At 32.0% G+C, this 18,198-nt stretch overlaps 1 protein-coding gene across 1 annotated transcript; it reads left to right on the top strand.

Moving 5' to 3' along the window:
• Nucleotides 1-913: 913 nt before the first annotated feature.
• On the top strand, nt 914-12,556 carry LOC105622379 (cryptochrome-1-like). Its single transcript, XM_012203803.1, has 10 exons — nt 914-1,131; nt 2,933-3,184; nt 3,788-3,972; nt 6,596-6,825; nt 7,857-8,024; nt 8,945-9,085; nt 9,619-9,770; nt 11,676-11,878; nt 12,084-12,110; nt 12,429-12,556. The coding sequence occupies exons 1-10, from the start codon at nt 914-916 to the stop codon at nt 12,554-12,556; spliced, it is 1,704 nt and encodes a 567-aa protein (XP_012059193.1).
• Nucleotides 12,557-18,198: the final 5,642 nt, after the last annotated feature.

The raw sequence follows: 18,198 nt of genomic DNA, 5'->3' as shown, positions 1-18,198 counted from the left end.
ATCCTTAACACGCATTTTGAACGACAAGATACATTTGTAAGAGCTTCCATGGGGATCGATCACCATTTCTATCGTGGAGGCTTTCTTTGAAACATTGAGTACAAAGATATTCAAGATGTGCGCTTTTCGATGCACTGATCCGTCACAATCGAGAGAGGGAGGCATATTTTGATCGAATTTCTGGATTTCACGTTTCTTAGAAACACGGGGTATTTTCTAAAAATTATCCATTTAAAGCTAATTAAAATAAAAGGAAAGGAAGAGGACGTGTCTTTTGCATATTAAATTTAGGAATATAATTATCCGACAAAACTTTATTATATCATTATTAATTTTAAGGAGCGTTTTCAATTCGAAGAGTTATTAAAATTTTAAAAATTCTAAGAAACTATTCCAAGGTGATAAAAAAAAAACGAACGAAATATTTAATTCGAATAAATTCGTGAAAGAACTTGTTGCGGGCAATTTCTAAAACTCTTTGCACTATTAATCTTTTTTTTAATTATTCATGTGGATATTCAGGGCACCCCAATCTATAAATTTGCTAATCATGTTATATATGTATATTATTACATTTAGTGTAAATTTATAATTAAAAAAAAATTTTTGCACTTATCTTTATCTAAAAGATGTATAGAATATTACGAATCTTTACAAATCATCAAAGAGAATAATAAAGAGATCTAATGTTGGAATGTCAGAAACTCCAACGTGAATAATTATGTTAAAAAAATCCATACAAATATAAATAGTCTGAATAGAATTAATAAACGCCTCGTTAATTTATTGTAATATTGCAATATTATAATAGATTTATTGTAATTGCACTCAAGTAGGACAGTAATGGAATCACTTTTACGCGTTGAATCAATTAATTAAGGTCTATATTCTTCGAAGGGTGTACTAGGAAAAGATGACGGGAAGTAGTAAGAATGAGATGGGCCAGGCAGTGACCTCGGGAGTTCGAGGTGATGGTGGGAAGCATACGGTTCACTGGTTCCGCAAGGGACTCCGACTGCACGACAATCCCTCACTGAAGGAAGGTCTCGCGGGGGCGTCCACTTTCCGGTGTGTCTTTGTGCTGGACCCCTGGTTTGCCGGAAGTACCAACGTTGGCATCAATAAATGGAGGTGAGCGCCTATGATGACCCGCGAGATCGATGCAAATCAACTCAAAAGCGAAATAACGCAATGAAAGGCGTTGGCGCCTCAAATGTGCCGTTCTTACGTTAATATTATTATCAACAAAATAGTAATAAAAATCTTTTTTTTAAATAAATCTATTTTATTTTATTATTTTATTTTTTCTCTTATTTTTCTCGCTTTTCTAAATGTTGTTGCAAATGAATATCGATGGAAAAATAAAATAAATAAAAATTTTTTTTATATATATCTTTGTTTTATTTTACTTTTATATTATTTTATTTTATTTCCCCTATTTCTTGTTTTTCTAAATCTTTACTATTTCTAAATCTTGTTGTGAATAAATGAACAGGAAAATAATTAGAATTCTTGGATAATTATTGAGAATGATCACGTTAATGATAATATCAAGCTTTCCTTATTGCATCTTAGGTTTGAACGAGATTGCGATGATAGTTACGAGAGTTATGATTATTTAATTCATTGATAATAATGAGTCAATACTGTTTCACAAATGGCGCCGTAGATCTTCGTTGCATCGCATAATCTCGATACACTTACTGCAACGGACATTCGAGGCACAACTTCGTCGTCGATCATTTGTCATGTTGATTAAGCGTTATGTAACCGTTTCCTAAGCGATTACTTAGATGTTGTCGATAATCCTACTGAATCACAGTTGACAAGGAAGACATTAGTGGCGACATCGACCAAAAATCAACGGCAAACAGCGACTATAGCCACGCGTGCTTGTTATATGTTATGTTGCTCTTAATGATAAATTATTTTTTAATTACTAAAAAAGCTAAATGCTAACTGCAATGGAGATATTTAATAAATAATAAAATATTTAATAAATATTGTTTTCCATATTTTGTAATTTTATGTACGACAATTCTTTTATTATGTTATTATTGTGAAGAAGTCAATTAAAATGTAATATTCAGTTTGTTACAAATCGTAATCATATTATAATATATATTTTTAAAGTAATAATTTTTATATGAAGGTGAAGGTGTTTCAGTTTTCTCCATTTTTAAAAATGGATTTACATAATTTTTTATATGTATGATATCTATAGTTATTTTGCATTTAAGAATAATAAAGTTACCATAAAATTAATTTACGTTAATTTACGAGGCGTTAATTTTATTTTTGGGTTTTAACTCGAAATGTAAAATATGTATAAACTATTTGATTTTATACTTTAACACTTTTCTACACTGACTAATGAGATGAATTAATTAATGCAAAAAAAATGCATTGTTACTTTTCAAAAAAATATGTAATTGCAATTGTCAAAAAATTAGATTAATTTAATTCAATAAAGTATTATTATTATTATCTATTATTAATAATTTTCAAAATATTTTATATTTTATGTTAATATATGTCAAAATCGAATATAAAATGTCTCGTAAATTATTGATTTTTTAATAACTAGCTTAATACATTTACAAACAAAATAATTAGAAAAATCATATTAGATAAAAAAATCATATATAATTCTATTTTTAAAAATGGAGAAAGATATTCTGCTCAAGCTTTTTAAAGCGCATTCACCCACAAAAAAGTTATTATTAGCATATTATGATCCTCTTTTGACATTAAAATTACTTCTATAATTAAAATATTTTTATGCTTTTAAAAATAATTAAAATACTTTAAGTGGACAAAGTTATTGCTCTGCTCTGTATATATATATATATTTATTTTTACATTATCTAAAAACATTATTAAGTAATTTTGTGCGACATCTGATTGATTTGCTTTACGTACAATCCGACAGGTTTCTACTGCAATGTTTAGAGGATCTAGACTGTTCCCTGAGGAAACTAAATTCCCGGCTGTTTGTGATCCGGGGACAGCCGGCCGATGCGCTCCCCAAGCTCTTCAAAGAATGGGGCACAACAGATTTGACTTTCGAGGAGGATCCGGAACCATTTGGCCGCGTGCGAGATCATAATATCTCGGCCCTTTGTAAGGAGCTCGGTATCTCGGTGGTCCAGAGAGTCTCGCACACTCTTTATAGACTAGATGAGTGAGTTAGAAAAATTGTTCACATTGATTGAAATTTTTCATATTGATTTAAGACAAAGTGTAAATAATCTCATTTAACAATATAAATTTAACACTATTAAAGCCAAAATGATTTTTTGTTATTTTTTTATCATTTTGTTTATTATTTTTATCAAATTTATAACAGTGCTTTTCTGAAGTACATACATATTTTCTGAATAATTTTTATTATAATATATGATAAATTAATCAATTTTTCTCTCCCTTTATTTTAAATAGTATATATACATTATTTGCCGAGAGTTTTAATGATAGTAGATGTCAAATTATTTAAATTAAAAAAATTTATCTTTATTTAGCTTCCGTCTAACTGTAATTAAAATCTAACTTTGTAATTATAATATAATTCTAAAATTATTTAATGAGATATATTTATGGGAAAAAAAGAAGAAATATATATATTCTTGGAAAGCTTATATGTGTTAGTTAACTACACTTCGAACATATATCCGAGTGTTTAGAATAGAATTCTAGCGGGACTTGCTAGGATTAAATATTACGTCGCAACTTTCACCATTGTTTGCAAGCCATTTCGTGACTCCATTCTCGTTGTTATGCGTTTCAGGATTATAGAGAGAAATAGTGGGAAACCACCGTTGACCTATCATCAATTTCAAAACGTCGTCGCCGGCATGGACCCACCGGAACCCCCGGTACCGACAGTGACTGCCGCCTGCATTGGCAGCGCCTACACACCCCTAAAGGATGATCATGACGATCATTATGGAGTGCCCACCCTCGAAGAACTTGGTAAAAAAAAAATCAATTTTTCACAACAAAAAAAGGTTTAATGTTTTAGAATTAAGTCTTTGTTATCTCGTTAAACAACAAATTATCAAAGTAATCATTCATTATTAATTGAGAATTCCTAAATATATACAGACAAGCAATTTTACTGAAGTATCTAAAAGTTTAACTAGATCACTCACATATCTAAAAATAATTTTCTTGAACCATTACAATTATGAAGACCGTTTAAGCGTTGATGATAATGTTGCAAAAAGTTTTGACATCCTATATAAGGTCGCCAGCAATTACAAAATCAACACTTAGCCAATGCTACGACTGTCAATTAACGGTTAAAGCTCTGTCAATGTCGAGTAGAACAACAAGTTACAAAATATCACATTTGACATTAAAATGTCAAAATATCATTAAAACGAATCGGAAATTATTAAAAAACTTTTAATAATCATTTCGGAATCATTTTGATTATTAATAATGAAGCATTTTAATTATTAATAATGACTTGTAGTTCTGTTTGGGAACTAATACTGGCTATCATTGGCAAATAACTCGCTGTTAAATGACAATCAAAGTTTTTTCAACCAGTACTGAGCCATCACTGACAAATGACTGATTAAAATGACTGGATCAATACTATTTGTCAGTACTAGGCCCTAACTAAGTTATCATTCAGTATCTGAACTGTGATAACCAGTATTAAGCCTAATACTGAGCTTATATAGAATTCTAACGACCAAGTTTATACAATAATGCGTGAATTATATATATATATTCAATATTCATAATAATTAATACAAAAATTATTAATACTAATACAAAAAGTATTAATAATAATAAAAAATTAAAAATTCATGCATCATCAACCATTGTTTTGTACAGACTTTCTTTCTACTTTTTTATTTTTTTTCATAAACTTCAGCTTAAAGAAAACTCGATCCGGCTTAATTAAAGACCAATTATTAAAATTGAGGACAGAGGTCAAATAATTCAGCATAAATTAGAACACCCGGCCAGAGTTGTTTCATGATATCAGGTAATAACGAGATATGCATTTCGAATAGAATATCCCAAGCTGGACAACTGTAGATTAATTGTAAGCGCGAGTCTGTTGCGTTTGCCATGGAGAATTCATTCGCGGCAGATTAGTCGATGCAACATTAATGCGCCATCCGTAAGGGAGCAATCGGGTATTATTTCGTATAACGTAATTCGTCGATAGTGCGTTGCAATCCATTGTTATTCAAACTGTATTATGCACTCCGCATCACTCATCGCAAGAGATCCAATCGATTATTAATTATCTTAGTTGATTGTCCTTATTATTAAGTACCAGGCGTCTTAAAGTGTTCTTGGCATGGTGCAATAGCTCATTATCTCATTGATGTATAGCTCTGTGAGTATATAATTTGTATTGTCACTTTCAAATGTCACACATTATTCCATCGCTTCTTCTCATTGTTATCAAATGTCAGAGCAAAGGCTTTTAGCTTTTTTCTCTTGCAATTCTCTGTAATGCCAAAAGGATAAAGAAGCAAGACATTCGCCGAATAACATTGTGCTGTACGGAATGTCTACGGCTCTTTAATTTTAGTGACAGATTCCTTGGTCGATATTCCAAGTCGAGTTTTTCTTAATAAAACTGTCGAGGCGCCATTCGAGCGCTAAACAACGTTATTTTTTATACAATAAGCATCGGATAATAATATATTTTATTGCACACAATCAAATTTTTATTTTCGAAATTTTAATATATTAAGCTCGAGGATTATTCATTGAGATGCTTAATGTTATAAAATAAATTGCAATCAGTAATAACTCGAAATTTTACCAAATATAAAGGGCTATAAAATAAAATTTTCTTGAATGGAATATTAAAGCTAGGATTTTGTGGCGCCGAATTAAGAATGCTATCGATGTTAAGTGATACAATATTATTATTAATACATTATGTTTAAATAGAAAATTTTAAATTAATAACATAATATTTTTATATATTTCGTTCTTTTAATTACAAAATACTTACAATTTAAATTTTTATAAATAATTTAATTAATTTAATTCCTTCAAACTCTGTGTACACCAAATTTGTAGGTATTACCCATTGATTATTTAATCCACTGATATCATCTGAAATCAGATATATGTAATAATATGTATGTTGGAAAAATAGTCAAAATTTTGAAAAAAAATTAATTTTTTACTACAATTATTAAATTATTTATTAAAAATTATTTATTAAAAAATCCTTGAATTGAGTTAAAAAAATTTGTTTAAAACATAAAAATCATTAAAATCAGGTCTGAAGAGGTTAAAAGGAAAGATAAAATAAATACGCTATTAAATTTAATCCTGCTGAAGGTATAGCTTAACAAATTAGAATTTTCTGGTTTTATAATTCTAGTCGAGATAATCAGAATTTTGATTGATATGATCAGAATCTTCTGGTTCGGTCATTTTCAATCAGAAATTTCGCTGCACGAATCTGCGGAAATGAGAATAAAGATAATAAAATACCGAGTAGAGGAGATAATAAAATTCCGACTCGCGTTGCTAACTTATCGAAAAATTACTCGACGGGAACATGACTTTTTCTGTACAAGCTCCCCGATTTTTTTTATAATTATAGGCTTCGATACGGAAAGTCTGCTGCCACCGGTGTGGGTCGGCGGTGAAAGCGAGGCCCTGGCTCGACTCGAACGTCATCTCGAGAGGAAGGCATGGGTAGCGAGCTTCGGCAGACCGAAGATGACACCGCAATCCTTATTGCCGAGTCAGACTGGACTCTCACCTTATTTGCGATTCGGCTGTCTCAGTACGCGATTGTTTTATTATCAACTCACCGATCTATACAAGAAGGTTCGAGATGTTCTTCCACAAGCGGAATTGTTCATGAAAATGATGATGCGAGATGTATCTATCGCGCACAAAATTTATCGCGAGAACTTCTCGCAAGTTTCTATCCTGTTCTTCTTCTCCTTTTCGCTCGGAAACTTTGCGGTAATAATTAAATGAAACTTCAGGGACGCGTTAATTGCGCAGCGAGATTTTTATTTCTGCGAAAAGTCACGAAAGCTGTTCTGTATAAGTTCGTGATTATGAGGATATAATGTTCTCATTGTTTCTTAGCGAGCATTACATACAGTAATGTAAAAAATATATAGGTAGATATCTAAAAAAAATCTTTTTTAAATATTTTCTCTATATTTTTTTATTTTTAGAAAGTAAAACATTAATTGGCAATTTATTAAGAAAGAATAAAATATTGTACTCTCTTTAAAACTTTTATAGTAAGATTCACTATAAAGAGTGAAATCTCACTCTTGAAGATTGAAAATTGAACGATTCTTTTTTATGATTGGCTCAATTTTCATTCTTGAAAATAAGATTCTATTCCCAAGAATTTAAACACTATATTTTTAAAAATTATTTTATCTAAAAAGATATATAATAATTAAAATCTATTATCTTAGTAAATAAAAATGAAAAATTATGCATTATTTGGACACATAGAAAGATATTCATACAGTTTACTTCTAATTATAAGAATATAAACACGATTATTTTCGCGAAGCTCTTGTTTATTTAGAACAAAATATATTTAATGTTAATAAATTATTAATTAATGTTTATTTTATATCCAAATAATGTTTTTTATAAAAATCTTCTCTATATAAATATTTTACTGTATAATCAATGAAATTTTTCATTTGTTGTTGCTTATTATTTTTTCTTAAAACTATGATGCTATCATTGTTCTTTATCATTTTATCAAGCAACATTTCGCCTTTTGATAATTTTAGAAGAATTTTAGAATAATTAACTCAATTTAACTGTTATAATTGTTCAATACTGTTATAATACCGATTTTTTTACTAATATTGTTTCAGATAAAGAAAGCGGTGCCGCCGCTGTCATTGCACGGGCAACTTCTCTGGCGCGAATTTTTTTACTGTGCAGCGACGAAGAATCCAAATTTCGACAAAATGCAGGGCAATCCGATTTGCGTGCAGATACCGTGGGACAAGAACGTGGAGGCACTTGCAAAGTGGGCGAACGTGAGTGATATCTTGCACACAAACAGAGGCCAATTTGCTTCGCTATTTTGTTCGTACAGTGCGATCAAATAAAAATTCTAACAATAAAAAAATACAATATTACAATAATTATTTTCAATTTTATGAATTTGTGAAAGTAAATATATATAAATATACACACACACACACACACACACACACACACACACACACACACACACACACACACGCGCACGCGCGCGCGCGCAAAGAACATTGAGTAATTGAGTCCAATGGTAAAAGTTAATCGTTATCTCTACTTGAAATTTTTTTTTTGGTGAGAGCGAAAAAAATTTATATAATTTTTACCATTGAAGCTATTAATAAAATTTTTTTCAATTACGAAAAATTCAACTTTTTACTAACAAAATATATATAATATGGCATAAGAAATAGACACAATTTCTGTTTACTAAAATAGAAATGCACTAGATTAGTTTTGCAACTGAAAAATTTATAATATGACTGATGAATATAACTGCATTTGCAACACTATCCTGGCGAAAATGAGAATCTAAATCGAATGTAAGGAATAAAAGAAACGTAAACGAAATTTTTAGGAAGCAAAGATTGAAATAACGAAACATAAAATAAACGTTTAATGCTTCTTTTATTTTTACGTTTCCTTGTTTTAATTTTTGCCTCCTAGAAGCTTCGTTTACATTTCTATTATTCTCATCTTACATTCGACTTACGCTCTTTTATTTTTACGGGGGTTTGGGAACTTCATTTATTTTGCACTTTTTTCCCTACAACAATAGAATATTTATTTCTTATGTCCTTAGATCCATTTTTTCCCTTAATTTTAGGAATTTATAATTTATTTTTGCACATTTTTAAAATATTCAATTCGCGACCAAGGAATTTTGCTTTTACAACGGTACTGAACTTTTCTGCTTCAGGGTCAGACGGGATTTCCATGGATTGATGCAATCATGACGCAGTTACGGGAAGAGGGTTGGATACATCACCTGGCCAGACATGCGGTGGCTTGCTTCTTGACCAGGGGCGACCTTTGGATCTCATGGGAGGAAGGAATGAAGGTAAAATGTCACGGCACGCCTGGCTTTTCAATCGATACACGTTGAATTATTCTCTATCTGTTTCTTCTTATTCGTTTGTTATCATTAATATACAAACTTCGTAGGAATATTTCTTGTTGTGAGATCCTTTCCTCGGAAATACGTGCAGCGTACCTAATGTAACATATTTCTCCAGTTAAAAAATAAATAAGTAAACTATTCATTCTGCAGAACTATACTAACAATAACTCAAAACTTATTTTATTCGTCGAAGTAGAAGACAAAATTAATGAGATGTCTATTTAATTATATGTAAAAAGCGTTAAGCGGCATAAAGATACTCTCTAAGTTCTTTGGAGTAAATTCTCATTCTAAAAAATGAAAATTGAGCCAAAAAGATTTCACTCTTCAGAGTAACAATTCACTCTAAAAAATTTTCTAAAAAAAGTTTTAGAAAACAGATCGATGCCAATATTAATAAACTCGGAATTATAGTTGATTTACTAGCTATTTTATATTATTTTATACTGTTGAATATAATGTCTTCCTTTGAGGTATTCGACGAGCTTCTCTTGGACGCCGATTGGTCCGTCAATGCCGGCATGTGGATGTGGTTGTCGTGTAGTTCGTTTTTCCAACAATTTTTCCATTGCTACTGCCCCGTACGATTCGGCAGAAAAGCGGATCCGAACGGCGACTATATCAGGTAATCGATTAAAAAAGTTATACAATTTTTTTTTTTTAACACGGAGCGCAATGTGATGCGCGAAAAATTCCGAAAAAAATGTTGACTGGCGCGTTTATCAATGTTTTTTCCATCCGAAATAACATTTACGTTAACGATCGCGTGCCCGATGGTATCGGTATAGTGATTAACGCTTACGTGATGGCCAGATTAATGGAAATTTTAATCTTGATTGATCTTAATTTGTAACGTATCAGGCGTTAATCTGAGCGAGGCGAAATTTAGCCGCAAGATAGATGGAACATTAAACAGCTTAGCTCCATTAAAGCTTAATCGTGCAAAAGATTATCATGACGAAACGATAATGACACAATGTTCATTAGAAAATTAACTTCATATTCACTGAGATTCAATTGACCATATAATTAGTGAATCCTAATCATTGTTATAGAACATATAATTATAGTAGTACTAATTATACGAAAAAGGTTCCAGTGAAATAAGTTTTTACTAATGACATATATATTATGTATGAACCAAATATTCCCACGTTTTTCAGTGGTGAGAGATGAAACCAGAAATTGGTAGTTTAAATAGTCGTTAAGCATCTGTGCTATCTCACTCTATCTCACACCTGCAACTATCGAGAATTGACAAAGAACATTCCTCTTTCTCTCGTGATAAGAAACGTAACAGATGCACGAATCCCATAATGTGTCGTCTACAATATAGAATAAGAAGTAAGAATAAGAAATTAACCAATCACAGTCGATTATTCTTCTCACATTCGACTGTGATTGGTCAATTTCTTACTCTTACTTTTTACTCCATCTTATTTCAAGCTATAGACCAACGCTTGGTTTATGTACAATATATATCATCGTTGGTCTTTACATATAATGTAGCTTATAATATGATAAACAAAAGATGTCGTTAGACACAAAATTTAATAATGGACTTTTAAGCTGTGATATGTCAAAGGTGCTTTATGAACACAAGTTTTATATCTTTGATACACCAGGATTAAAAAATTATCCATTATTGAGCCTTATATCTATGATATATTTTGTGCACACATAATAAGCACATGTGCGTGAAAACTAAGTTATTTCACTGGAATCCAATTTTTCATATAATTAATGTGCGGTTCTTGAGCTAAATTGACAGATATGAAAATAATTTTGTTAAACTACCAAAACATTGTAGTTATGTAGGACGCTGGTTACTAAACTGTCAAAACTTTTTGTAACATTTCAAACACTTGCTCATTCCTTGTTTATTCTCATTATGCTCGAGTTCCTACATAATTATTTTAATAATTTAACAAAATTACTTTCTCTGTTTAGTTAAATTTTCCAATACTTCAACAAAATCATTCTTTCCCTGTATATATATAGAGTTTATATCGCTCATTTACTATACAAGTAAAAAACAAAGTTTTTCAAACTAAGTTTAAATGATTTGAATTATTACAATTTTATAATTTTAATTTTGAAATGCAATTTTTATTATAGTACTAACTAATTATAGAGAAATAAAAAAAATGTATTTTTAAAGTATATTTTTAGAATATATTTTTCTTTTATGTTTTCATTTTTTATGAGCACACTGAAAAAAAATATAGTCAATTTTAATAAATATTTAATTGAATATTGCCAATTAAATATTTATTAAATATAAAGATATATTTATTTGATAAAAGAAATATTAATTTGATTTAACAATCATTTTTTTTTATTGAAATATTTACTTACTGTAAGTAAATATTCAGTTGGTTCAGTATTGAACTAAATATTTATTAAAATTAACTATTTTTTTCTCAGTGCAGTTAAAAAAATTTTTTTAATTATGACATTGTTGTAACAAATGAACGATATATAAGGGATTATTGTTTCAAGATAAAAGCAATTTTGTTTCCACGAGCAGACGCTATCTGCCAGTGTTGAAGAACTTCCCGACCAGGTACATTCACGAGCCCTGGAACGCGCCGCTCAGTATACAACACGCTGCCAAGTGCATCATCGGCAAGGAGTACTCGTTGCCGATGGTGAATCACAACAAGAGCTCACGCATCAATATCGAACGGATGAAACAGGTGTACCAGCAGTTGAATAAGTATCGCGATAACGGTGAGTAACAATTGTTTTCTATCGCCCGCGATCAATTTTGCGATACGGTCGAAACTATTTGTTCTCTCGATAGTATACCGTCGTCGAAAGTTTGGTTCCTTCGGAGTAGTTTTAATTCCAATCTTTCGAATCTTTTTTAACGAGTTTCAAGTCGAATTTTTAAATTCGACTTTCGATTGTATTTTAATCGATTTCTTTTTGCTAGGAACCTCATTTAAGGGAGAGAATATTGGTAAGTAATTTCGATTGATAATTAATAATTCGACCAATTAATTGCATTGTAACATAAATATAAAACTTGGCAATGAATATAAAACACCCTTAATTTATTATATTTCTATGAAAAAAAAAAAAACGATAATAAAAGCAAAAGGACAACAAATATTAAAATTTTTGTAAAAATAAACATTATTTTCAATAAAATTGTTTTAATTCATTTTTTGTTAGATATAAATAGTCAACTTGTGGGGTATTTTATACTTATTTTTGCTAAGGCAGTATAAGATGTTATAGTAAAACGATATTAATAATGGAGTATGCTTTGCGCAAGGCTTGTTGAACGCATTATTGGCATCACCAACGAAAGACGGCGACGAGGAGAAGAGGAAGCAGGACTCGCCGAATCGGGAGAACGAACAGAAAATGGAGGCCATCAACAGTCCTACGCAGCAGCAATAGCAGCAACAACAGCAGCAGCAACAGTAGCAACAGTCGGTATAGCGATCTGACTAATCTGTGACAATGTTAACATTATCCTTTTATGGATTTTAAAAGTGACTTGAAAATTTCATATGAATTCTACATCTCTAATTGTTTTAATCTCTTAATCGACCGCGAGAAGACCCGTTAATCATGATTGAAATAATCGGTGCCTTTTCTTACTTCAACTTTTTCCCAATATTATCGGAAATTGACTGTCACATTTCATAAATTCCATAAATCGTGTCTAATATACATTAATATTAGATATATCTAATATTAATATATTTTTATAATTTTCATTTTCGCGCATTGACGGATCCATTTGAATAGAGACCATTGATTCGCGCAGCAAGCGAAATTTTTTTTAATCAAATATAAAAAAACAGAACATTAAATTATCACATGGATTATTACATTGAAAAAATATTTAAATATATAATTTATAAAATGTTTTATTTAAAATTATATTAATATAAAAGAAGAATAATATAATAGAATCTATGTTTTTTAATATTAGGAGGAATTTCTTAAATTAAAAAATATTTTTAGAATATATAAAATTGTAATTAAATATTTTTGATTGTGAGAAATATTAAACAGATAAATAATTTTGTTGCATATGTAAAAAAAAAGACTCCGAGAAGAGGTAGCCGTGGCGCCCAGTTTCCCCTATGGATCCGCCAGTGTTTTCGACTTGAGATGACGATTGTAAAAAGAGGTTAATTGTAAAATCGATATCGGATATTCCGCGAGAAACTGCACTATTTTTTTAACATTTGTAGAAAGGATAAATTTGTAGAAAGAATAAAAAATGTTTTAGCAGCGGGAGATTTAGCGAGTGTGTTACATCAGCGAACCTAATGTTCGCCTAAGATAGATTATTGTTACAACCTGTATTTTGTCACACAACTAATATATGCAATTTTAACAATGCTTCCCGTAACGTATTGATTAACAACCGTATCATCTAGATATTTTTATAGCTGTAAATTATGATTGTAAATAACGAATAAAACGTATATTATGAAGGATATTATCCATCCCATAGGGAAATCATGTCGAGATGTCATTTACCTCTCTCATGACATCCCTTTCTGCAGATCTCGGAAACCCCTCGCTGCCGTTCCTCCGAATGTCGCATATCCTCCGATATGCAACTTTAGATAGCAAAATAATAGCTCTCGGAAATGACGGAAAACGTAACGGAGACGCATCGCGAATGTATAATCGCAGTGGAATGAACTTCGGTCGACTTGACAAAATGAACATTTAATGATCTATCTGTCACACTTTGCGCTTTTAATGGCACCTCAATCCGGAGATCCTCGATGCAACTCGACGGGTGCCGTCTTTCTGCTACAAAAAGTCGATAACACGTTTTGCTCACTGGCTATTGTATATCACTATTGCCCATGCGCTTAAACGCTATAGACTGAAGCTCGAAATGCTCTCGCTCGTGTCATCTTCGAGACTCTCGCCTAATTGAAGACGACTCTCTTGTCCACTCGACGGTGCGCTCTTCCGTTTACAAACGGGCACGGTACAACGCATCGCGCGTTCCAATTCGCGGCTCTCGTATAAATTATATATTTATCATATAAAAGAGAGAGGGAAAAAAAACAAAAAGGAAAAAAATTTACAATAATAAAATACACGGGCACGCACACGCAATGTGCATCGCAATTACGTATATATATATGTGTTTGCCGGTGTGCGAGTATATGCCATCTCGTTGACTCCCGGCGGACAGAACTCATGCCACACAGTCGGTTTTTCTTTATTTTTTTCATGTCAACAAATGATATATTTTTAGTGCCTATAGTACTTATGGTTTTACAGTACATTTCTCATTAGATTTAAACAATTACAAATGAACATTCTCAACACTCAAAAACGAACTACTGTTTCTCACGCACGTTATCTCTCTCTCTCTCTCTCTCTCTCTCTCTCTCTCTCTCTCTCTCTCTTTTTCGCGCACTCACGCTTTCATTTCTCTCCCATTTTCTCTTTCATTCTCTCGGCTCTCTTCCTTTCTCTCGTGCACTCTTTCTCGCGTTAACTTATTTTGTTTCACGTGTGTGCCTTACAAACGCTTATATATTTTGTTGTATGTACTCCTTGCGATAAAAGATCAAAGTTTTTTTCTCCTTTGCGAGCTTTCGTGGTCGCAGTAATAAATCTTCATACGTCACTCTAATAATAATCGGGACAATATATAATTATAATCGTTAATAATAATTAATTGTGTTATTATTCGTCATGCGGTAGTAACGTCATCGTCACGGCGTTCGCGCGTCGCGCACCCAAAATTATTTTATCTATACACATTACGACGCTGTTCCTTTTTTTCTTGCTTATTTCTTGCTTATGTAAATATCTCTATGTATACATTACGATGCCGGTTGCGGTTTTCATCTTTTCTTTTTTACGTTTATTTACTTGTCGCTAATTTTACACTCTATATCGCCGCGGAACACCGAAAAAAATACCAGCGCATACAATGCATCACGAATTTCGGACATCTGCTCTCTCTCTTTTTCTCTTCTATGGAAGAAAAGGATATAATATTTGTCTTGCCTCGGAAATTCGATTCGTAATTCTCGGGCGTCGACTACGACGTGTGCGCAAATAACTTCTGTGCGGGGGATTGAGGCCACGGAATCTAGGAATCCGAGGATAAAGTCTTGTGTCCACGATGCCAAAAATCGGTTTGAGATGGAGAAAGAATTGAACAATCGTATTTGATCATGTGACCAAAAATTAACAAATCATGATTTTTCAGCATCATAAACACAAGGCTTTAGAAACGTATCGAAAGCATCCATGTCCATCGTCCTTCAGCAACAATTCATTTAAATGCTTGGACTTAAATATCGTAATACGAAGATCACCAACCCAGACAACACGCAATATTTAGAAAACGTTTATGTCTTTTAAATATCTTAACCTTGCATGTACCAAAAGACGTTTTTATGATGCCTGTTTTTCAGACATGCATGTTATCTGGAAAGTATCTCACAGGTCGAAAATTTTCAAGACTTAGGCATATATATTCAAGAACCTCGGGGAGAATCCCAGAGTCGGATCGCAATTAATTTCTATCATACCTCGAGGCTACAGAATCAAAGGATTTATAAGGATCCAGAGATTGGAGCGCTCAAGTATTCGGAAATTTCATCCGAAAATGCAAGAACCTTACAGAAATTTAAATTTACTGCAGGGTAGTGATTAATCACTTATTTTGAAAATTAAAAACAATGTTCATTGTTTTTAATAATTGAAATAAGTAATTTTCAATATGAAATTAAATTTCTGTAAGGGAAATCAATGATTCTCGGGATTCAAGAGTCCGAAGATCCGAGAGTTCAATGCGGTGTGTCCAGAGGATCCGCGAATATCACTCAAAGATCGATAGCGATCGGATATTGGAATTCAATTTATAAGAGATAGGCATGCGTTATCTCCTCCCATTTTCTTTTTCCATTTTTTTTTAACGCGATATTGGACAAACGTACGCACATCTGCGCTCTCTAATTAATTCCTCGTTATTACAACAAACTACGCGCGAAGCTCGGGGCGTCGACGATCGCGCACCGGGAGAAATCGATTTGTTCACCGCGGTATCGTGGCAAGAGTATCGTGCAAACCGACTGCGACGGAGCCTCCCATTTAGAATGCACATTTAGGACGAAATCCTCGTTTGGACCGGCGCGGCCATCGTTTGCGGTTCTACATAACTCTTTATGTACTCATCCTCTCTCGCGCACCTTCTCTATTCCCTCGAGACTAGTAATTAGTGATAATAACTATATCTCGGTTAATCGACTATTAATTTCCATAGTTTTATCGCCAACTATCGTGCTATTTCATTTTTTTTTCATATCCGCTAAGTAACGCCGCCCATTTTAAATCCTCAGACTCTTCAATTTACGTGAAACGCTTTCTGAGAAACATCGCGCCAATCTGAAGAGCCAAGGAAAAATCTGTTTCTTCTCATACATCATAAAAGCTTGCAACAATATTACTGCAATGCTGCAATGTTACTGCAATGTTACTAATGAGAGAAGGAAGTCTATTTTGGATACTCCCTTACTTCAAAAGTGACACAAAAAATTAAAAAAGTATATTTTTTCGTAATTATTACCATAAATAAGTTAAGTAAACATTACTCTATTAATCATCAAAAATAAACTTACTTCATAAAAGATCGTCAAAAATTAAGGGTTTTTAAGAATTGTGAAAATGACATTTCATTATATTAAGAATACATTTCTTTTACATTATTTAATTAATCAATAATTTCGTGTGAAATGAAAAATAGTTTTTCCTCTTTTCTACGAAATTTAATTTTTTAGACAATTATAAATCGAAATTAGACCGAAAATAAAGAATCAATTCATAGAAATAATTCTAATTATTTTTTAAATTGTCAATTTTCATATAAAGACTGACAAAAAATAGGATTTCTTCTTTTATCTACGATATTACTGGATTACGTTGCAATGTTGTTGCAGTATTGCTGGAATAATTTGTGCTGTATGGATTTTTCTATACACACATACACATCACGCACAAATATACATACATTTCGCTCAGAAATGTGTCACGATCGCCGATGATCGCTCGACCGGCTCGACCAATATCTTACGCGATCAGGACGCATGTTAAAAAGGATGACGACGACGATTCACTACAAATTCTTCATCCTCAATTCATGATTAGAGATGCTTTCGTGTCACTCTCGCATCACGCATGAAACTATCGACAGTATTTTGCTTTCTCTTGCCTGCACGTATCGTGGACTCGTCGTGAGAGACAATTCACAAAAGTTACGATCGCGAGCGATCGATTTCGAGCGGACGTGACGACATTGAATCGAGGAAGGAGAAGAAGGGTATAGAATGTGTGTGCGAGAGATCCAACTCGTTCCTTTTCTCAAGGATTCTCTTCGAAAATTTTGATAGATTTTTACAACAAAATCTAAAGAGCCATGAAGCGTTCTGTAAAATTGAATCTAAACGTGAAATTTACAGAAGAAATACGGAAAAAATTGACTTACATTATCCATCATTTCGATATTAAATGCAATCAATCGATAGAGATATTTTTTCTAGAAAGCTACTCTTCTTTTTAAAGATAACGTGGTGTAATAATCATCACTTAATACAGAAATGATCGATAATAATTGTTCATTTCGCTGCGTTTGTTAATTTCGTCAATCACGTTTTTTACGGAACACAGAGAACTGCGCTTTTAATATTCGATGGAAACAATTGTGAAATTCCGCAACGACGAGATATTTTGCGCAGGACAAACGCTCATCGATTTTCCGAGTCAACGTTTGCAACAGTCAAGTACTCCACGCGGTAATTAATTATCCAATCCACAAGAACATTACATTGTTAATAAATCAGTATCGACTCAATAAAAAGAATTCCATCGCGATCTGATGATCAGTGATCTGAATTTTATTTTTAATTCGTATAAGCTTTAAAACCTAAAAAATCCTTATCAAAGAAGCCATTTTCTCTTCTCTCTTTCTCTCTATAATTGCGTAAACGTAGTTATAAGTAATCTATAATATTTGAAAGAATTGACCAATTATCGAATATGTTTCT

Source organism: Atta cephalotes (assembly GCF_000143395.1).
Source record: "Atta cephalotes unplaced genomic scaffold scaffold00044, whole genome shotgun sequence".
In the NCBI taxonomy this organism is placed as follows: domain Eukaryota; kingdom Metazoa; phylum Arthropoda; class Insecta; order Hymenoptera; family Formicidae; genus Atta; species Atta cephalotes.
This window is presented reverse-complemented; position numbering and strand designations above follow the sequence as displayed.